The following is a 23327-nucleotide window of genomic DNA, read 5'->3' as shown; positions in this document are numbered from 1 at the left end:
CAGCTTGCAGTTTGTTGCTCCATTTGAATTTTCAGTATTCCGAAGACATCCTTGAGGAACAAGTTGTGACTTAGAACTGTCGCCGTGTGTTGTAATCCCGATCGTGCCAACTTATCTGCCATTTCGTTTCCTGAAATTCCCACGTGGCTAGGAATCCATTGAAACGTAGTTTTCCACTTTTGTGCTGCTTTTATTATTTCCACTAGTAGTGTTTCAGCCTTTTTGTTATCTATCGCCTCTGCCAGCATATGGCATGCTGTCATCGAATCAGTGAATACCACATAGTGGTTTAACTGATTGACTTCTATGATGTCCATGGCAACTTTTGTAACTGCCAGTGACGTCCATACGCCTGGGCAGTGGACGTCCTTACGTCCTGGGCCAGCTCACCGTTGTATTCTCAGGGTCGACAATGTTCCTGCTCGAGTTGACTCACAATCTGTATGAAGTACCAGCGGACAAGGGGACAACGAACCAACGGACATGCATGCAGACCTTTCCCTTTATTTTATTGAAACGCAAAAATTACGTTTATCTTAGTTTTATTTTAGATGTTCATATTTCAATCATTTCATTTTAACGGGGTGGGTTAGTGTTAGGGTTAGTGATGTTGCGGCCGATCGGTGTGTTGGGGCCCATTGCTGGCATGCGAGGGTGGATGGACAGAGCTTGACATACCTTTGCTGTTTCTGGTCATAATCGTTGGGGGGGGGGGGGGTCTCCTTCGATGGTCGAGTGGGATGTTCCAGCCAGGGGTGGCTATTGAGGATTTTAGACGTTTGGGTTACACCCTAAACGCCCCGACCCGGGCGTAGGCTGCCTCAAAGTGGCCTACCAGAAAATCGGTCGCGCAGGGCACTCGAATCCGGTCCTGGCCTGCCACGTGGTTGCCGGCACGGTACATCGGACACTCCGGGCACTTGGGTGCGGACGAGGAACGTGGTGGGGTCTCTAGCAGGAAGGCTTGGCGCTGCAGGGCTTCTGGGCACAACGGTGCGATGCCTCGCGTGACGGGGTAGGGAGCGTGTACTCGTTAGACGCTCCGGGACAGCCTGCAATGGTGGCTAAATCTGCGGCGTCGCTCTCCGGCCTCGAGGGCGTGGTCGTCGGGCACTGTGGGGACACCCGCCGGCAGTGTTGCTCTCGTCGGACGTTCCGGCACGATTGCCGATAGCTCGTGGTGGCCGAACCAGCTACTGACCCGCGGGGCTCTTGTGGCGCGCTCGCGTGACACCGGCAAGGAAGGATGGGCACGCAGGACGTTCCGGCCAGGGCGTGCGGACGCACGTGGCTGCCAAACTGGGTGTTGTACCCGTTGGACTCCCGGCGCGATTGGGGAGAAGGCCAGATGGAAAGGGCCGTACTCGAGGGACGTTCTGGGACAGTCGTTCACACGCCCTGGAGTGGCAAAAACGGCCAATTGACTCGCCGAATTGGGAAAAGTTGGGCTCTCTGAACGTAACGGTCGAATCTTGTCGCCCTTGATTCGCAGGGCTCTAGGTCGCCGACGGGAAACGCCGCGGGGACGTCAGATGGTCTCGGGCTTCGTTTTTACTGGATGCCGAACACGACGGTGAAAATCCGCTGCGGTTTGGCCGGATGCCCTTCTACAAGTTTTCCGCGTGTACACAGCCGAACTCGACTTCTCAACTTGGGTTTTCGGCGTCGAGGATGCACTACCGCACTCGATGATAGTCCGAACACAACTCCCCGATTCGTCCTCTTTCGTTTTTCTCCCTCGTCGTTTTCGCCCCGGATGTAGTGGGGCCCTCGTCAATTTCGCTCTCTCGATGACGTTTTTGTTTTTAGTTTGTTTGTTTTTTAGTACTTAACAAATTTGCGAGGGGTACTACATGCGAAGTTGCACAATTTAAAATTAGTAGCTTGGTTGCGTCCTTCATGAATGTTCGTAGGGTTCATTGCTACCGTAAACGGTAACACTTTCAGTGCTTGAAGTTCTGCTGATGTTATGCTGGTGTTCCATTCGAGTCGGTAGAAAACTTTCATGTTTATTGTTTCAACGAAAACTCAGAATTCTCAAAACTCGACTAGAGCGCATGATGAGAGACAACCACGTGCTAAGTGGCAATCAGAAATGCTCAACCACTATCTTTCAGGCGACGCTTGCACTACAAAATACTGATTAGACCGGTGATTCTCCATAGCCCTGCGCGGTCAATACTGTCGTATGCCGCTTTGAAGTTGATGAACAGGTGATGCGTTAGGATCTGGTATTCACGGCATTTCTGGAGGATTTGCCATACGGTGAAGATCTGGTCCGTTTTATGTTTTCCCAGGGGGATTAATTCGGATGTTCGGGGAACTTTCACTTCTTGATAATAAGGTAACACTCTTGTTGAAGTTCTAACTGAGACTGACCTGCCTCGCTTTATTTGCAGCTAATATAGCATCGTATAACCGACCACCCGACCGATGATCACATCGTTTTCGTTAAACGGAGTGTTCTGCAATTCGCCCGCTCGCTTACACTCTAAATGTGTACACCACAGCTCTCCTCCCTTAGAAAGAATTCTATGACCTTCGCTTTGTTATTGTCGCGCTTATCTTTTATTAGAGTCCTGCGGCGGTCGTACGCTCGCAAGGCATACCGCCGCATGACAGTCGCAAGGCAAAAGAAAAAGTGTCCCCGCCAAAAGCAAACCCTGATAAAAAATATCATAAATATACGATAAATTTTATTGTTACAACACCATTTTTTCGAAAAATATTCACCATTAAACGTATTGTAATTTACACGGTACACTCACCATCACCCCTATTGTTCTATACCATTCGGCGAATGGTAAATGGCACTTTTACAATAAAAAATGGTGGTCGTTATGTATCTTTACCATAAAATTTTGAGAAAATTTTCATACACTTTTTCGCGAAAAACAATAGATTGTATTGTGTTTTTATGAGACATTTTTAGGGCAATTTTCAAAAGAAAACAATATATCTTAATGTTTTTTCATTGTTCTTACAATACAAATACAATTAATTGAATGGCGTCAAATGAATCGTTGTTACAATAAAAATACAATAATATTTGTTGTTATTTGTAAGCAGTTTTCGCTTTTGAAAATCCATAGAATTCTTATTTCTCGCTAACATTTATATCCAGCATTTACGAACACTAACGGCCGCCAGAATGATATGCACATTTTATGATATGAATCAAACACTTTGATGTCTGTGTAATAAGTATTGCTTGGCAGCTGTTGAAAAGATCTATCTTCGATCTTTTCAAATAACTGCCAAATATCACAAGTCAGACCTCAGATCGTATGATCCATACCATAAATCGTTCACAATGCATGTGGCCATTAGTATCTGTAAATGCTGGAGAAAAATGTTACCGAGAAATATGAATTCTTTGGTTTTTCAAAGGCGAAATCTGTTTACATAACAACAAATATTATTGCATGTTTATTTTAACTTTTAACATCGGTTCAATTGACCCCATTAAACTAATTGTATTTGTATTGTTATCAATGGTAGTTTACTATTCACTAGATTTCTTTAATCTCGCCTTTAATTTATTGGAAAACATTAGAAAAATCATTGTTCATTTTTTCATGTCGTAACATTCTCACTTGGCTAAACCTGCTTTTGAGCTAGTTTTCTATAAGTACTTCCTCAGTTATTCATTGAGAGCTTCCTCTGTCAACACGGCTTGACGTCTGTCAGTCGTTGAAGTTTTAGCGAATAACATTCGATAACCGAAACATCTACTGTACTCAAATTTAAAACGAAAACTATAAAAAAAAAATATGTCAAGTGATTTTGTATTTGATTATACAAACATGATCCAAGCAACAATAATATTTATTGTTATTTATATGTTCCGAATTGTTTTTAAGTGTGATTGAGAAATAAACTCTTTTTTAATAAAAAGTCCATGGGAACTTTGCAGGCGCTTTTGCAACTATTTAAAAACAACTTAAATAAATTTTTACTGATAGTAACTTTAAATTATTAGAGAACTATTGAAAAACAATCGAATCAATTAGTCACTAATAAAGCTAATGTTCACTTATTGTACGAACTATATGGGCTTGATTTCTATTGTAAAAAGTAACAATAAATCTACTATGTGTTTTATTGTGAACAATAAAACCAGTCATATGTTAATAATATTTACCATGTAATGAATGGTAATTTTTTATCCGGGAAAGCACGTGGATTTCGTGAAGTGACAGATGTTTTTGAATGTATTTGTGACGAACGGCAAGAGTGGCTCAGTGGAATGAGTGTTCTTGCTGTCAAATCCCATATAATGGAATTATATATAATAGTATATATACTTTTAAATCTGGTGACGCTGTTATGATAAGTGACTGTCGCGCTAATATCAGAAGCCAGAGGCAGATAATCGTTATATTCTGATTTTTCTTGAGAGGCATAATATACATGTTTGATAATAATTCAAAATTCCCAGTTTACAAATTCAGATCGTAACTTATAATCCTAGCCGTTATTTGTATACAAAATCATCATCAATCTTGAGTCGTTTAATCCTCTTAGAGCGCCGCAGGACAGTTTCCCGCGACATCTCCACCCCCACTGTCGAATTCTCGACCACATGTTTACGTTTTTTTCCTCTCATGATTTCACTTTCAGGAAAGCCGTGGAATTCCTCACTAGTCGCTCTGGCTTCTGGCTGTGGCCGTTCTCGCTCCCATCGGATCAACGGTTTGCTATGATTGCTCTGCGCCTTACTCAAACGAAGCTGTCCTCGATGAGCCACCGTTGGCACGCTTCCAATTTGAATCCTCTACTTCACTTTCGCTGTCCGACTCCGTCCTCATCCTGTTGACCAAATCGCTCATATAGTCGTCTCGCTCCTTATGTCCTGATCCGCTGGCTTGCACCATGTTTATTGCGTCCCTCTGCATGTTTTTGAGCTCGAAGCACTTTCGTTTAATGTTGCCCTTTACACCACAAAAGTTACATATCATCTGCGAATAATCAGGTCGAATCCAGCGACGGTTTCTTTCTTCACTGCTTTGCCCTCGGTTTTGCCACTGCTTTGTTTGGTCGGTCCTGCCGTCGTCCTGCCGTTGCTTATTACGCCATTGCTCCTTCTGATATGGAGAATATCCTAGCCTGCTCTTCACCGGACCCCTGTCGCACCCATTTCCACCATCGCTCTGATTTGATTTCGCCGCCATATCGAAAGTGGCTGCCAATTTCTTAAATCGTGCCCCAGATGATCCCCCCGTACTTTTCAAAGCTGAAATATGCTCCAAACAGCTATTTCCAGCACAATCCATATTTTTAGCGTTATTTCTAGCTATCTCCCACGTTGCAATAATTTTTCCGCGCTGGCCAGAGTCAACTTCTCCTCATTCAAAAGTCTTTGCTGAAGTACTTTGTCGCGGATTCCCGCCACAATACGATCTCGTATAGCCATGTCTTTAAAGGTTTCGAAATTGCAAAACTCTGCTTGAAGTTTAATCGAAAGTACAAAATCTTCCAGAGATTCATCCGGCATCAGTAATAGCTGATATACATGTTACTGTCTTTTTCGGTAATCTAAAATTTGATTGGATTGGTCTTGCTGAGTTTTTCAGTTCCGCAAAATATTGTGTTCCCTCCCGGCCTGTCCCATTTTCGATGCTAATTTGCAGCTAATATAGCATCGTATAACCGACCACCCGACCGATGATCACATCGTTTTCGTTAAACGGAGTGTTCGGCAATTCGCCCGCTCGCTTACACTCTAAATGTGTACACCACAGTCCGCTGTCGAGCGGCCGTCGATGAAGCCGACTTGATAACTTCCCACGAACTCATTCGTTTTATGTGACAGACGACGGAAGATGATCTGGCATAGCACTTTGTAGGCAGCATTCAAATTAGTGATCACTCTGAAGTTCTCACATTCCAAGTGGTCGTCTTTCTTGTAAATGATGAAGATTACCGCTTCCTTCCACTCCTCGGGTAGTTGTTCGATTTCCCAGATCCTGATTATTAGCCGGTGCAGACAGGTGGCATCCCTACCTTCCCTCAGCGTGGGAGTTGGTTCATTTCCGTCCTCCGCTGCACTGGCATAGTCGTTTCTTCCGTTGCCGTGGTCTCCCGTGCCCACGTTTTCCACGCCATTCAGGTGCTGATCGAAGTGCACATGTTGCTTCCACCTTTCGAGCTGGGAGCCCTATTCGAAATTAACGCTCAGTTCGACAAGGAAACCCATCCGTTGTTCATGAGTCTTTTCGTGCTGTAAATTTCTGTTTGAAAGCTGTGGCTAAACTTGGGTGATTTCGGATTCCATTGAAACATGCTTGTTAAATAAAGTTTCTGTATATGACAGTATATTTTAGCTGCTATTTGTATAATACATGGAGTAAATAAAATAATATTCAATTTCGATAATTTAAAAAGAGCAAGTTCAGTTATTTAATACGTTTTGTAACAATACAGGTTAACATAAAGCTCAATGTTGAAATTCAAAAGAAAATGCTTATTAATGGCAACATCTATACCTAATAGCAGTCCGAAGTTGAATGAAATCTCGCGTAATAGAAAGGAAATGATAAATATTTAGCCGTTTATTAACATTCACGTATGATAAAGTAACTTCTTCTAGTAGACCATCAATACATCGTTCGATTGTTCTTTTCTGTTTTTAGGTTTGTCTTATATCTCTGCTGTGGTTTGCTCTAAAGAGAGAGAGGGGGAAATGATTATGACGATGGTGGTTGTAAAGGATACAGAATAGTGAGGGTTGGAATAGTATGGTAGAAATGCATCTGAGTATATTCGATTAAAAGTTACAGTGTTTAATGATTTTTATTTTCGTCAGATGCGTGGCGTTGAGGCCGTGTCCGCCTCTTCTTAGTTTCTAACTTTCCTTTACCATGAGTTCGTAACGATGATGTTACAGAGTCTACAGGATACATTAGGAGACACATCTTTACGGTTAGTTAGATGAGTATAGAAGTTTTTCTCTCGTCAGATGAGAACTAAAATCAGAAATATAATGATAATAAATACTCTCTGCCAAAACTAATCAACAGGATTTTTCATTAGCTACAATTTCGCACTGTTGATAAAATATACCTTCCAATTTATATGCTTGCATGTTGCTCATGCTCCAGCGGTTAAAAAATATTTGTTTGATAAATTTTCCTCCTTCTTGATAATCTGTTCTGTTGGATGATCGTTCGTTTCTATCAAATTTTCTTCGTTTTCAAAAAGGCAAGATTTACAGTTTTGTTAGTTCGTTCGTTCTGTTTTTCCGTATTCTCGCATCGACATTCCTCCATTCTGCTATTCCAATTAAAAACAGTTGTCTATTCGTACCCTATCAGTTAAATAAATGCTCGTTCGATTTCTATCTTTTGACTTCGATAAAAATAACGTTTTGCTTTTACGCGACTACCCTTTTTGTGTGTGTTGTGTTCATTTTTCTTTTGTTTTCGTCATGTTGTGTTCAATTGAAACATGGCTGTCGTTACAGATGAAGCTTGTTAGTTTCTTTCAGATGAGTTTGTGACAATGTAACGTGGAATTGAATGGCAAGTGAGATGTACAAAAATATGTTACAATTATTGACATAGGTGACATTTTGTTTTTTCGTCCAATAAATTAGTTTTAATACTAGCTATATAACAATTGCATTTCCGTTAAATTAACCATGTCGTTTCCGATTTCGATAATGAAATAACAGAAGCAGGACTATCGACTGTCGTTTGGGTGGATGAATCGACTTGTTTTACTCTTCCAGACACTTGGTTTTGTTACCTTACACATTTAGTTTGGGTTTTCCCAAGTAATCAAAAGTTCAAGTTTCAAAGATATAGTCATATTTTCCAAAATAAAATTTCAACCTGCTTGGCTATTAAATAAGAACACAACAGTTGGAGAATAGACACATGCAACAAAACTCCAATAATAAGTTCCGATGAAATTGTGAACACTGAAGATGGTTTCTAAAGGTCCAAAAAATCTCACAAATTAAAAAAAAGAAGTTGAAGTTCTTTCTAGTTAAGATAGCGCACACGTATACTTTACATGTGTCAGTGCAAATTTTGAGTGCGGTACCCTATTCGAATTTAATTCTGAACAACCATTAGAAAGATTCTAGATTGAGTTTAAATAAGGGCGAAAGTAACATGAGAGAGTTCTCTTCATCGACTCTCTCTGCCTCAAATTAAAGTGACAAGATGCAAGTATGGTTGCACTTTTTGGTCATAAATCGCTAGGTTGCGATGCAATCTAGCGTCTAAGTGTAAAAAAGTTCGATTAAATTTGCATCTTGTCACTTTAATTTGCAGAAGAGAGAGTCGATAAAGAGAACTCTCTCATGTTACTTTCGCCCTTATTTAAACTCAATCTAGAGATATTGGTCAACTCGATGGAAATAGTTTTGTTGAAGTAATGCAAACCTTTTCACTAGAACTTTTGGTTTCTTAGGCACCGTTCGATGCCGATGAGTTGTAGCTACTGGGCCAGTCAAGTGATTTCCCTAGCTTGATGGGGATTCATCTAAACTACGACATTCAATACGACATTAGAGTACCACCACACACAGTCACATATTTGTATATCTTACGGTTAGGAGGATTAAGCTCAGCTTAAGGGATCAACAGCGGTTGGGTGGTATTCAATTGAGATGCGCTCTACTAGCTCACCGTCAGATGGCAATGAAGCTGGTAGACATAGTTCTGATAATTCCGTTTAGTACCATTGCTGGGAGGTTCCATTCTCAACCGAATACCGTGCAAATTCTACCAGGTGAGGATTCGAATCTGATCGATGATCCTGGATCGAAAGAATGCCCCAGCTATGCCGAAGAATGTTCCCATGACAACGCAGGCCACGATGACCTGCATGGCGCAATGCATGGTGGGATGCCCTGGGGCTACGTTGTTGTAGTGGTGCTTGTGCCTCCGATAGTAATGGTCATCTCCGTGTGGTCGAAGGTACTTTTCTTCGATTTCATGCTCGAAAGCGGGAATGATGGCCAGGTTAATCACTTCGGGGACCGAGTTGTCATTGGTCCACTCTTCCTCGCTTTCTTCTTTGATTATTCGAGGTGGTAAGGGTGGCGTGGTTCGTCGGTTTATGGAGAACCTAGACTGGCTGTATCCGTTGACACTGAATCCTCGTCGATCCCCCGAGGCCAGTCTGTCTTCATATTCGATGTTGGCATTGTTTCGGAAGTTTTTACTAAGATAGTTACTTACTATCCTGTTGGAACCGGTGCTATTGTCGTTGCCGTTAATGCTGCTCAGTAACGACGACAGGAGGTTGTTACTGTTGGTAATTCTCATTTTGTGGGTTGACGTTTCTATATTTGGTATTTTTACACTAGCGTCTAGGTACAAGTTTTTCTTAATGCCTAAAACCTCCGAAAGAGGCCGGTTGATCTGAAGTGTGTTCTCTTGGCGTTCCTGATCATTCTCATCGGAACTTGGGTTCAGCGTGTCATCTTCCGGACGAGATAGCGACGCTATCGTTGTAGTAGTGCTAACAGTAGTCATAGTGGCAGTAGTAGTAAAAGTACTTTGTTGATCCGTCACGTGTGACGAACTCGATTCGTGAGACACGGGGTCCGGATGGGCCCCATTTGTCAGTTGTCTATTGTTGACGGAGCTTTCGACCGAATCAGATTCGATCGTCGCCGGGTCTATGATCACATTGTTGCTGTTTCTATTAAAACTATCATAACTATCGTAATTACTATTATAAATACTATTTTTTGTGGTAATATTTTTAATACTGTTGAGAACATTACTGATACTGCTACTAGTAGTACTCTTGTTATTATTGTCGATCAGTTGTGTCAAAATGTCCTTATTGGTAATGGGTTCATACTTGTTCCGGAACGTTTCGCTGTTATCCGAGGCACCACGGTACAGAAGAGCCACCTTACCATCGGCCGTCATTACCGGCGTAATTTTCTGATGGACCTCCAAGGTTCCTCCACTTTGGCTCTCGCTTGACTTCTTTGACTTATCTTCCTCGGGAGATTTTGGTTCTACTTTATATACAATTCCTACCTTCCCATTCGGTGTCGAGATTACCTTAATTGAGTCATTTTTTCGAAGTTTGCGACTACCAGACGACAACAGCTCCTCACCATCGTCAGCAAAATCGTCAAATCGAGACTTGAACCGATGCGCCGCCGTCTTTCCTTTTATGAAATCTTGCATCACATTTGTACTGTCCGATGGCGATCCAGCAGGCGATTTACTCTTCTGTTCACTTTTCTTACCATCGAATTCCTCATCGCTATAATCGTCATAGTAGTCGTCATCCTCATCGTCAAACACTTTTGTTTTACTCTCCTGATCGTTCTGTTTTTGTTTCTGGACCACCGAATGAGCGTCTTCATAATCCTCGTCGTCGAACAGATCATCATCCTCTTTGACCTCCTCTTCCTCATCTTGCGTGAACAACGGCTTCGTCTGCAACTGCTGTAGTTGCTTCATGATCTTCTGGAAGTCATCCATCGGTTCGTTGGACCCGTCGTCCATCGGTCCACCCACCCCTGCGTCATCGTTCTGCATCATATCTTCCTCATCGAAATCGGTCTCGAAATTGACCCACTTCTCGCTAGTACTAACGTTTCTGCTTACACTATCGTCTAACCTAGTTGATCCTAATCCTACACTATCGAATCCTGCTACTTGCACTGCTGCTGGTATTGGTGTTGTTGATGTTGTTCGGGTAGTCGCGTCTTGCAGTCAGTAGCATTTCTTTGTACAATGGCATTTGCGCACGATGTCCAGGTGCTTGATGTATTTGGTATTGTTGCTGCACACCATGCGTACCTGCGGAATCGACCGATAGCGAAAGTTAGCGACAGGTGATCAAGGATCTACCTACAAAGATTGATAAACACTTACTTTTCTTCGTCGTACGACTTTGGCGGCGCAGCACTGGTTTCCGCAACCGCCGACGCATTTGGCGTACTTGAGGGGCTGCCTCGAGCGGCAGTCGTTTTCGGTGTAGTACTCGCGCACTTGCTCTTTCCGGCACGTGGATGATCCTGCTGTGTGAGGTAGAAGGAATTGAAAGGCGTATATCAAATGTCTACGTGCGGTTTGAGGAAGATAGTTCAAAATCTACTAGAGAACTACTGGAACGAACATGCACAAGTTCAACTCTTCCGTTTCGGCGGAGATTTGATGAGTTTTTTTTTTGACAGATTTGGAATGAATTGCCATTACATGCATTCGGTAGAAGATTTCCATTGTAGAGAGTAGAATAAAGTAGGTAACTTTTAAAACTTTGTTTGAAAAGTTAACGAGTAAGTTACTCGGTTTAAAGCTGTTAATTTATTCCAGTGCATCTGCCAATACCGATAGTCGACATCTGGGACGGGACCCATCAGGTGCTGTAGCACCGAGCTGACGGGTCCCGTCCCAGGTCGACATAGGTCGAATAAATGAGAAACCAGCTTTGGCTCTCTCAATCTTCTATATGTAGACGGATTTGGAGATAAAAGGACGTGTTCGTGTGGCAGTGGCGATGCAACAGCCTTTGTTTTTTTTATTTGCGACAAAAAGAAATCAAGGAAATCTTCACACCCAACAGCAAGCAAAAGATTAAACGCATGAGAAAGAAACTATTAGAATGAGTATCAGGATTGATTGTATACCGGAAGAGGGAGCTTTGAACGGGTCCTCGTCGATGACTACCGATACCGTGCCCTCACCTTGGTCGCAGAATTTGCCCTTGGCCCCGTTTTTACACTTGCACGAGTAGCTTCCTCGTCCATTCGGTATGCACTTGCCACCTCGTTTGCACTGATGGTTCTCGCATGGGTCCACCTATTACGATAGAATAGAATTAGCCTACGTTTACCTCAGACGTTATCCATAGTTACCTCCTTCAGAATCATAGGTGTTTCCTGCATGAAGTCTTCCTCCACTTCGCCGTCATTTTCGGAGTCCAGAAGAGCACAGCCTGGCGTAACCTTCTGTTGGCGCGCAGCGTTCTGGAAATCAACCTGTTTGTGGTTAATCCAGACCTCCTTCATGCATCCCTTGAAACTGGTCAAATTCCGCAGATGCCACAGCTTATAAGCCTGCTGACCAGGTTCCGGCGGTAGACCCCCGAGGAACATCGGAGTCGTCAGCTTGAGATATTCCTTCGATCCCTCGTTGATAATCGATCGAGCTAGACCTCGATCAACACGAAGCGTGAAGTTTTTCTTGATGGCCAGGAGTTCCACCATATGGTACTTTCCGTCGGCTACCATCTCGAAGCTGTACATTGTGGAAACTGGATAGTTTCCGACATCGTAACTGACGCGTATTCTACCGTTGAACAGCTCAACCGCAAGATGATCATTGTTTCCATCGTACATCAACACTCCGTTCTGCTGCGTACTGCTGAAGACGATGGTCACATTCGCCTCTGGCTTCGTTCGCAGCGGTTCCAACTCCACGAAGGAATTGTTATGCAAGAAAGTCAAGCTTGTAAGATACTCGCATCGTTTTCCAGAATAGCCTGGACCACATTTGCAAACGTAGTCGGCGCTAGCTGGATTCGGCTGGAAGCAAACGCCATACTTGCACTCGTGGTGCTGGCATGGCGAAGTCTGCGGGTACAGCATTGCCACCATCGGTGTTCCTTCGCAAAACTTTCCGGTAAACTCAGAAGGACACTTGCAAACGTAGTCGTTGATTCCGTCGATACAGGTTCCACCATTCTGGCACATATGATTGACGCAATCGTCAATGTTTTCCGAGCAGTTAAGCCCCCGATAGCCTGGAGTACACTCGCAGCTGTAGTGGGTAGAACGATCGACACATTTCGCACCATTCTGGCAAGGATTGAAATCCTTCCCACAGAACTCAATCTTCGAGTCGCAGAACTCTCCGGTAAATCCGGGAATGCAGGCACAACTGTAGGAGTTAACTCCATCCACACATGTTCCATTGTTCAAGCATTTGTGATTTGTACAATCATCGATGTTGATTTCACACCTGGCTCCTGAATATCCGGACATGCACTGACAGCTGAACCGTCCTTCCTCCAGAACCGTACAAGTTCCATTGTTCCTGCACGGATTGCCGTAGCAGGCATCGATCATGAACTCGCAGTGCGCTCCATGATAACCCGGAGGGCACTGGCACTCGTACTGCCGCTCTGGAAGTGGCTTACAAACGGCATCGTTCTTGCATGGGAATGTGTAGCAAGCGTCACACTTCGACAGAATTTCATTGCTAACCTTTCCTTTGCAAAGGAATTGACTGGCTGGCGTTGACAGGATGAGTTTGTCCTTCATCATCTCTGGCTCGGCGCAACGTGCAATACCTGGTTCCACATAGTCCCGTTTTACCCACTCCGACAACCATTTCAGAGAACAGTCACAGTACAGCGGGTTACTGCCAAGGGCTCTGAAATACAGTATCACGACATTTAGACAATATTCCCTAAAAATCTGAAGGTAAGCTTACATGTGAGTGATGGATTGCAGGTCCGAAAACGTTCCATCGGGAATCATGGAGATGTGATTGCCATGCAGCGAGAGCACTTTCAGTTGTTTCAGCCCAGCAAGTGCGTACTGTTGTATACACTGAAGGTTGTTATAGCTGATGATCAGTGTTGAGAGCCGACTCAGATTGGCGAACGTGTAGTTGGAGAGGATTCCTATCTTGTTGTTACTCAAATCCCTGGAAAAGATATTTCAGTTTTATTCAATGTTACTGACCTCAACCCAAACCGCAACTCACAATCGCGTCAACGACTTCAGGTGACTGATCCTGTCCGTATGAACCATAGAAATTTCGTTCGACTCCAAATACAGTTCGGTCGTTTCGGACGGAATTGATTTGGGGATTTCCTTCAGCTTATTCCGCGAACAGCGTACCACCGTTCCGGTACAGGTGCACGACGGAGGACAATAGCCCTCGCCGAGGCATCCCTGGTCCGCTTCGGAGGTACACTTGAACTCGAAATGAGGCAAATCCTTAACGGGAACATCGCGCACTTTGGCCGGCGATGCACAGCGAGCCGGAGGTCCACCTAGTTGCTTCTTACGAAGCCAATCCGAGAACCACCCCAGATGACAGTTGCAACGGAAGGGGTTTGATGCGAGATTTCTGGAATATGGAAGGTGAGAAACGGTAAAGAATCGGGCAATCAACCCTATCACATATACTGGATATTTACAGTTGAGTTAACGATGATAGAAAATCGAACGATCCTGGCATCACACAGCTGATGAGGTTATCATAAAGAGATCTGTAAAAACGAATAAAATACAAACAGTGTGATTATTACATGAAGTGGCAAAGAAAGCTTAGGCTAGTGCTCTTTGAACTTTGCAAGTGGGCCTTGTGGAGACGAACGCCCCGTCAGGTCGCGTCGCGACTCAGTTGTGCGACGCCCGGTTTGGTGGCGGCCCGACAATACTCCGGAAAATGTTAATGTCTCAACAGCTTCTAGTTAGTGTTCGTATTCCTCGGCGAAGGTTCAAAGCGGGAAAAGATACTCTTCTATGTATAAGTAGATTAGTGTTTTCCTCTCAAACTCTTAGGTATAGTTCAACCAAAACTACTAAAAAGACTCGGTCGACTAACTCCTCTGCCGAAGAACATGTGCTGATTCTATCAATTTTGGACTGCAAAGTTGTAAGTTGACAACCCGGAGCGTCGCAGCATGTGACGGGATATTATACGACGAATTACATCCCTACAACTTCGACATCGTGGCGCTGCAGGAACTTTGTTGGACTATTTAGACAGAAGGTGTGGAAAGGCGGGTATCGGACGGCTACCTTCTACCTAGTCGCTGTATGTATGCGCTGAAAACTTTCGGCGGTTATTGCCACGCATTGGAGTCGAACGCAGCGGCTCAACATCGAGCGGCAGCGGAATATAGAAGTGGCTCAAGACTATGCGCAGCAGTTAGCATTGGTCCTACCAAGTCTGGACCTGTGCGCCGACTAGGTATATCTTGCTCGTCATCGGCGTCACGTCGAAGTCAACATACTTAGACGAAAAAATAAGCTGCCAGTATACTCTAGTAGGAGTATGGAAATTGTAGTCCATTATTGATGACATAAATTATCATGTACGTTTGAATACCCATGTTTTATTCTTGTTCGAGTCCGTCAATGTGACTAGTTATTAGGCCTATTGCGAAATTACCAGTATCCTTGGTGCAGTGAATGTCGCATTACTCCATTTGCATTTGGAAAGTATCGATCGATTTTGAAGCAGTTTTTGGTTTGTTTTCTTAGAAGCTTTAGAAGCTATTACATTGGATAATAAGGTCACACTATATAGAGTAAGGAACTTCAGAAGGATTTCTTGGAGGAATCTTCTAGGACATTCTAGGAGAAATCCCCGAGTTCTTTGAGGAACCTTGAAGGAACTGCAGGAGGAATCCCTAAAAAAAATCCAGAGGTATCTCTGAATGAACTCGTGTAGGAATCCATGAATGAACTGCGGAACTAATCCCTCCAAAAACTGCTGTTTGAAACCCTGAAGGAACTTCTGCAGTGCTGTGGTGGTTCAAGAATATCTTTTGTGCTCTTCAAGAATATCTGTTAGAGAGATCTCTGTAGAAACATCTGAGGAAATCCCTGATTGGAGATGTAGAGGAATTCCAGGAAGAATTCTCGAAGGAATTCTAGGAGGAATCCGGAAGGAATTTCAGGAAGATTCCTCGAAACATTTCCAGCAGAAACTCCGAAAAAATTTCAACGACAATCCCCAAACAAATTCAAGTTGGAATTCTCAAAGGAATTCCAGCAGAAATCCCTTAAGGAATTTTGAAGGAACTTTCCAAAGGCATTCCAGGAGAAATTTTCAAAGGAATTCGAAGGATTTCCAGGACAAACCCCCGGAGAAATTCCATGAGGATTTTCAGGAGAAATCGCAGAAGAATTTTCTGTCGGAATCGCCGAAATATTTTGAAGAGGAATTCTCGAAAGAATTCCAATAGAAATCCTTAAAGAAACTCCATGAGGAATCACTGAAGGAATTCCAGGAGGAATGCCTTAAAGGAATTCCAGGAGAAGTTTGCGGAGGAATTCCCAGTAGAATAATTGAAGGAATTCTAGTAGGAATTCCTGGAAAAAATCCAGCAGGAATCCCTAATTCCACAGGGAATTAACAAAGAATTCGTGGAAAAAACCCCGAAGGATTCCAAAGAGGAATCATGAAAGGATATCCAGGAGAAATCCTCGAGGGAGTTCCAGATGGAATGCCCTGAAGGAATTTCAGCAGATGCCTCCGAAGCTACTCCAGGCAGAATTCTCGAAGGAATTCCTGAAGGAAACTCCAAATGAATTCCAGGAGGAATCCCCAAAGGAATCATAGCAGGAATCTACAAAAAAATCTCTGAATGAACCCGTGTAGGAATTCCTAAATGAACTCCTAGACTAATCTCTAGAGGAACTGATTTATGAAACATTAAAGTAACTTCTACAGGCATCTCTGGTGGTTCAAGAATATATCTTAGAGAGATATCTGCAGAAACTTCTGAAGAAATCCTTGATTGAAAGTGTATAGGAACTCCAGGAAGGATCCCCGAAGCATTTCCAGGCGAAATCCCCAATGAATTCCAGGAGAAATCGTCGAAGGATGTTCAAGAGGAATCCCCGAAGAAATTTCAAAAGGAATCTCCGAAGAATTTCCAGGCAGAATCCCCGAAAGTTTTCTGAAACTTCGAAGGATTTCCAGGAGTAATCCCTGAAAAAAAAAATCTGGAGGAATTCTAGAAGGAATACCTGGACGAACCCCAAAAACAAATCCTGGAGGAATTATTTTAGGAACTGCAGGAGGAAATACTAGAGATATTCCTGACTGCAGTCCTAAAGGAATTCTTAAAGGAACTCCTGGAAGAACCCCCAAAATGTCTCCTGAGGAGTTCATAGTTTCTAGAATTTTCCTCCTGAAGAAACTTCTGGAGAACACTCAGATGTCGCTCCTGGAAGCATTCCCAAAATATCCAGGAAAAATCTTCGAAAGAGCTCCAGGAGCGATCCTTGTATAATACCTAAAAAAAACTTGTGGAGGAACCCTGCTGAATCTCCTGGAGGCATCTTGGAAGGAATTGCTAATCCCTGAATGAACTCCTGCAGGAGTTCCTGATAAAACTTCTGGGGAAACCCTAACTTCTCCTGGAGGTATCATTGGATCCTCTTATAAGAATTTCTGAAGGAAAACCTAGTAAGATCTCTGAAGGAACTTCTGGAGGAGCCCCTGAAGAAACTCCAGGAAAAATCGCTGAAGGAACATCTACGTGAATCTCTTAAACTTCTGGAGGAATATCTGAAGGAACTCTTAGACTGAGAGATCTTCTTCTTAATGATCTACTGGAGGCATCCCTGAATCCTCATGAAAGAATTTCTGAAGGAGCTTCTGGAGCAGTACTTGAGGGAACCTGTTGGAGCTGAGTGAACTTCTGAAGGAATTCCTAATAAAACACCTGGAGACATCCCTGAATCCTCCCGAAGATACTGGGGAGTTCCCCAACTGAACTTCTGGAGCAATCCCTGAAAGAACTTCTATATGTTGTCGCTTTACTCCATTGCATTTGGAAAGTATGGATCGATTTTGAAGCAGTTTTTGGTTTGTTTTCTTAGAAGCTTTAGAAGCTATTACATTGTATAATAACTTCAGAAGGATTTCTTGGAGGAATCTTCTAGGAAATTCTAGGAGAAATCCCGGAATACATTCTTTGAGGAACCTTGAAGGAACTGCAGGAGGAATCCCTAAAAAAAATCCAGAGGTATCTCTGAATGAACTCGTGTAGGAATCCCTGAATGAACTGCGGAACTAATCCCTCCAAAAACTGCTGTTTGAAACCCTGAAAGAACTTCTGCAGTGCTGTGGTGGTTCAAGAATATCTCTTGTGCTCTTCAAGAATATCTCTTAGAGAGATCTCTGTAGAAACATCTGAGGAAATCCCTGATTGGAATTGTAAAGGAATTCCAGGAAGAATTCTCGAAGGAATTCTAGGAGGAATCCGGAAGGAATTTCAGGAAGATTCCTCGAAACATTTCCAGCAGAAACTCCGAAAAAAATTCAACAACAATCCCCAAACAAATTCAAGTTGGAATTCCAGCAGAAATTCCTTCAGGAATATTGAAGGAACTTTCCAAAGAAGTTCAAGGAGAAATCCTCAAAGGCATTCCAGGAGAAATCTTCAAAAGAATTCGAAGGATTTCCAGGACAACCCCCCGGAGAAATTCCATGAGGATTTTCAGGAGAAATCGCAGAAGAATTTTCTGTCGGAATCGCCGAAGTATTTTGAAGAGGAATTCTCGAAAGAATTCCAATAGAAATCCTTAAAGGAACTCCATGAGGAATCACTGAAGGAATTCCAGGAGGAATGCCTTAAAGGAATTCCAAGAGAAGTTTGCGGAGGAATTCCCAGTAATTGAATTGACTAATTGAAGGAATTCTAGTAGGAATTCCTGAAAAAAATCCAGCAGGAATCCCTAATTCCTCAGGGAATTAACAAAGAATTCGTGGAAAAAACCCCGAAGGATTCCAAAGAGGAATCATGAAAGGATATCTAGGAGAAATCCTCGAGGGAGTTCCAGATGGAATGCCCTGAAGGAATTTCGGCAGATGCCTCCGAAGCTACTCCAGGCAGAATTCTCGAAGGAATTCCTGAAGGAAACTCCAAATGAATTCCAGGATGAATCCCCAAAGGAATCATAGCAGGAATCTACAAAAAAATCACTGAATGAACCCGTGTAGGAATTCCTAAATGAACTCCTAGACTAATCTCTAGAGGAACTGATTTATGAAACATTAAAGTAACTTCTACAGGCATCTCTGGTGGTTCAAGAATATATCTTAGAGAGATATCTGCAGAAACTTCTGAAGAAATCCTTGATTGAAATTGTATAGGAACTCCAGGAAGGATCCCCGAAGCATTTCCAGGCGAAATCCCCAATGAATTCCAGGAGAAATCGTCGAAGGTTGTTCAAGAGGAATCCCCGAAGAAATTTCAAAAGGAATCTCCGAACAATTTCCAGGCAGAATCCCCGAAAGTTTTCTGAAACTTCGAAGGATTTCCAGGAGCAATCCCTGAAAAAAAAAATTCAGCGGAATTCTAGAAGGAATACCTGGACGATCCCCAAAAACAAATCCTGGAGGAATTATTTAAGGAACTTCATGAGGAAATACTAGAGATATTCCTGACTGCAGTCCTAAAGGAATTCTTAAAGGAACTCCTGGAAGAATCCCCAAAATGTCTCCTGAGGAGTTCCTAGTTTCTAGAATTTTCCTCCTGAAGAAACTTCTGGAGTGTTGTGAACGAGCATTTGTTTACCCCCATGATCGGCTCGGCTCGTGTCTATCACGACGACGGATAGACGACGACCGCCGCCGCCGCCGACGACGACGACGAACATACAGCAGAAACAACAGAACGCCATCATCTGCAACAGCAGCCAGATGCTGCCCGCGCGCGCTCTCCGCGATACTTTTAATATGTAATTATTTGTAGTATTGTGTAACATGCAAATAGTCCTGTAAATAAATGTGCTTGTTTTTACTATGTAATGTCCGCGTGTGGAAGTGTTTTATTCGGCCACATAGTTACATTTCCGCGGACGTGAAAGTGGCGACGAGGATGGGATGAGGGTAGTTTTTCCGTCGACAAAAAAAACTCACCCAACATTTCGTCACCCGCGCGGAAGAAGCGAAAGTGGAGTGCGATGGCCGACGGTGGTAGTGATCGTGACGGGCAAAATGGTATTGACCCCGCGGGAGTGTTTAATCAACGACATTTAAATCAGCCGATTATCCCCGCGACGTCGACGACGACGACGGTCCACCCGCAGCAGCAGCAGATTTTTGTGCCCGTTATGACGACACACCAGCAGCAGCAGCCGTTCATTCCAGTTTCTTCGGCTTAGCAGCAGCAGCAGTTCCCAACCTTCCCACCCCACCAAACGCAAGCGCCGCAGGTTAGTAATGATGTGCTCATCCAATTTATGCATATCATGCAGCAATCGATAACCCAGAGCCAGATGCAACACCAACAAATCATGGCTCAGGTGATTAAGCTGCAGCAGCAGTCCGACGACGACAGAAAGTAGCTTTTTCGCAGCATCTCGTCGTCGATTAATGTGCAAGTACCACCGAACCCGGAACAGATCCTTGACTCCTTGGCCAGCAATATCAAGGAATTCCGGTATGAGGCCGAAAGCAACGCTACTTTCGCGGCCTGGTACTCTCGATACGACGACCTTTTCGAGAAAGATGCTGCAAGGTTGGACGACGAGGCGAAAGTTCGCCTGCTTATGCGAAAATTGGGTTTATCGGAGCATGAACGGTACGTGAGCTATATTCTCCCGAAACTTCCAAAGGAGTTTAGTTTCGCACAGACAGTTGTCAAGCTCAAGAGCCTGTTTGGAGCGAAAGAGTCGGTTATCAGCCGTCGATAGGGGCTGTCCATAAACCACGTGGTCATTTTTTGGGACTTTTCAACCCCCCCCCCCTCCGCGTGGTCATTTGTCCATACAAAATTTTTTATTTGTCCATACAAAATGGTCATTGGCCGAACCCCTCCCCCCCCCCTCATGACCACGTGGTTTATGGACAGCCCCATACCGATGCCTGCAGATCGCGAAGAACCCCACTGAGGATCATGTGGCGTTCGCGTGCAGGGTGAACAAGGCTTGCGTGGAGTTTGAACTGGGGAAACTCAGCGAGGAGCAGTTCAAGTGCTTAGTGTACGTGTGTGGCCTGAAATCGGAGAACGACGTCGAGATTCGCACTCGTCTCCTCACGAAAATCGAGGACAACAACGACGTCATGTTGGAGCAGCTCTCCGAAGAGTGCCAGCGCTTATTCAATCTGAAGCACGACAGCGCGATGATTGAATCTCAGGCCCCGTACAGCGAAGTACAAGCGGTGAGGAAGTTTGGTGGGAAGCGGTTCGGTAAGCATGACCGGGTGTCTCCAAGACGTTTTTCCAGTGACGCCGTCCAGAGACCAAGCTACGCGTGTTGGCTCTGCGGTGCATTACACTACGCCCGGGATTGCAGCTACAGGACGCATAAGTGTTCCAACTGTGGCCAAGTTGGACACCGTGAAGGCTATTGTGAAAGTGGCGACGAGGTTTAGCAGTCGGTTGTGAAAGCGCACGACCGACTCAACGGATCTTACGCGGGAGGGAAGATGGACGCAGAGCATCATCATCGTCGCACAGCAGAACCCGGCAGGAGTCGCACATCGTCAATGTCCTCCTGCAGGCGCACGGGTTTGCTTCCGAGTGATGATCATCAATCCCCATCATCCAACGCCATCGCCGAATCTGGCAACCTAGTGGAAGTCCAGTGGGAGTCCGAACGCACAGTCAGCGTCCTCCCATGGCAGCTCGGTTCGATTCGCAGGATGGATATTCCCTTCAGCATTGGCCAAAGGAACTGGCAATCAAAGTCTATCAGGAGTGGTACACTACTTGGCAGCACGATTCGTTCCTGAAGTCGTTTGCTCCCCGTTATCCGTCAGCATCGCACCATTCGGACTATGCAGCCAAGCAGGAGTCTGATGTCCCACACAAAGCATCCTCCTGCATCACCATTCTTCATTCATTCATCCAGAAGATGGCCGCTAAACACAAACAGGAGCCAACACCATTCGAATCGCACAGCCCAGCAGAAGTCGGGTGCCACACAGCCAGTGTCCTTCTGCATCAGTTCGGGTTCGATTGCGAATGTGCGCAGCGTCATCGGATGCATCCGGTCTGGTCATTCAGCTGCAACTGGTAGTTCTTTACCTATCCCAGACGGTCAGCATCCTGCGGCTGCGCGGCGTCCTTTTTAATGCAGCAAACTAAACATCGGCAGCATCAATCAAGACTTTCTTCGTCACATGAAGAAGTGCTTCTTGATTCCAGGTTCGTCATATTAAAAGGGGGAGATGTTGTGAACGAGCATTTGTTTACCCCCATGATCGGCTCGGCTCGTGTCTATCACGACGACGGATAGACGACGACCGCCGCCGTCGCCGATGACGACGACGAACATACAGCAGAAACAACAGAACGCCATCATCTGCAACAGCAGCCAGATGCTGCCCGCGCGCGCTCTCCGCGATACTTTTAATATGTAATTATTTGTAGTATTGTGTAACATGTAAATAGTCCTGTAAATAAATGTGCTTGTTTTTATTATGTAATGTCCGCGTGTGGAAGTGTTTTATTCGGCCACATAGTTACATTTCCGCGGACGTGAAATGGAGAACACTCAGATGTCGCTCCTGGAAGCATTCCCAAAATATCCAGGAAAAATCTTCGAAAGAACTCCAGGAGCGATCCTTGTAAGAATACCTAAAAAAAACTTGTGGAGGAACCCTGCTGAATCTCCTGGAAGCATCTTAGAAGAAATTGCTGAACTAACCCCTGAATGAACTCCTGCAGGAGTTCCTGATAAAACTTCTGGGGAAACCCTAACTTCTCCTGGAGGTATCATTGGATCCTTTTATAAGAATTTCTGAAGGAAAACCTGGTAAGATCTCTGAAGGAACTTCTGGAGCAGCCCCTGAATTCCAGGAGGAATCGCTGAAGGAACATCTACATGAATCTCTAAAACTTCTGTAGGAATCTCTGAAGGAACTCCTAGATTGAAAGATCTTCTTCCTAATGGATCTACTGGAGGCATCCCTGAATCCTCCTGAAAGAATCTCTGAAGGAACTTCTGGAGGAGTACTTGAGTGAACTTCTGAAGGAATTCCCAATAAAACACCTGGAGCCATCCCCGAATCCTCCTGAAGATTTTGGGGAGATCCCCAACGGAACTCCTAAAAATATCCCCAAAGAAACTTCTGCTGGAGCAATCCCTGAAAGAACTTCTATATTTCCTCGAAGGAACTCCTTCATTAATCCTTGAAAGGACTTCTATAGTATTACCTGAAGGAACTCCCAGAGGAATCTCTAAAAGAACTCCTGGCAGAATATATGAAATATCTCCATGGAGGCATGCCGAAGGAATTTTAGGACGCAATCTTGTCTAAGCAAGAGCTTTCAATAACTTTTGAGAAACTTACCGTAATACCCACTCGATCTAAAAATGATATTTTGGCGATGAAATTTCAGGAGGGATCTCAGAAAAAAATCCAGGAGAGAAATTTCTGAATAAATTCCTGGAGGAATCGTTGAAGGAACTTTTCCAGAAATAACTAAAGGAATTTCTAGGATAATTCCTGAATAAAATCTAGAAAAAGTTCTTGGAGGTAATTAGAATGAACTCCTAGAGGGATATGTAGATACTGGGACACGACAGGATCCATGAAGAAATTCTAAGAGGGATCACAGAAGGAACTCCTGTAGGAACCCTTGATGGAACTTTTCGAGTGATACTTGATGGACCTTCCGGAACGATCCCTGAA

General features: G+C 44.0%; 1 protein-coding gene across 1 annotated transcript in view; it reads right to left on the bottom strand.

Moving 5' to 3' along the window:
- Positions 1–6295: 6295 nt before the first annotated feature.
- LOC109398826 (protein slit) overlaps positions 6296–23327 on the bottom strand; it is a 707963-nt gene continuing 690931 nt past the window's right edge. Inside the window, 7 exon segments of the mRNA XM_062856890.1 lie at positions 6296–10784; positions 10860–11005; positions 11615–11786; positions 11843–13361; positions 13422–13637; positions 13698–14066; positions 14137–14208. Coding sequence (XP_062712874.1) covers positions 8736–10784; positions 10860–11005; positions 11615–11786; positions 11843–13361; positions 13422–13637; positions 13698–14066; positions 14137–14208 — 4543 coding nt within the window. The 3' untranslated portion in view covers positions 6296–8735.

Source organism: Aedes albopictus, chromosome 3 (assembly GCF_035046485.1).
Source record: "Aedes albopictus strain Foshan chromosome 3, AalbF5, whole genome shotgun sequence".
NCBI lineage: Eukaryota > Metazoa > Arthropoda > Insecta > Diptera > Culicidae > Aedes > Aedes albopictus.
This window is presented reverse-complemented; position numbering and strand designations above follow the sequence as displayed.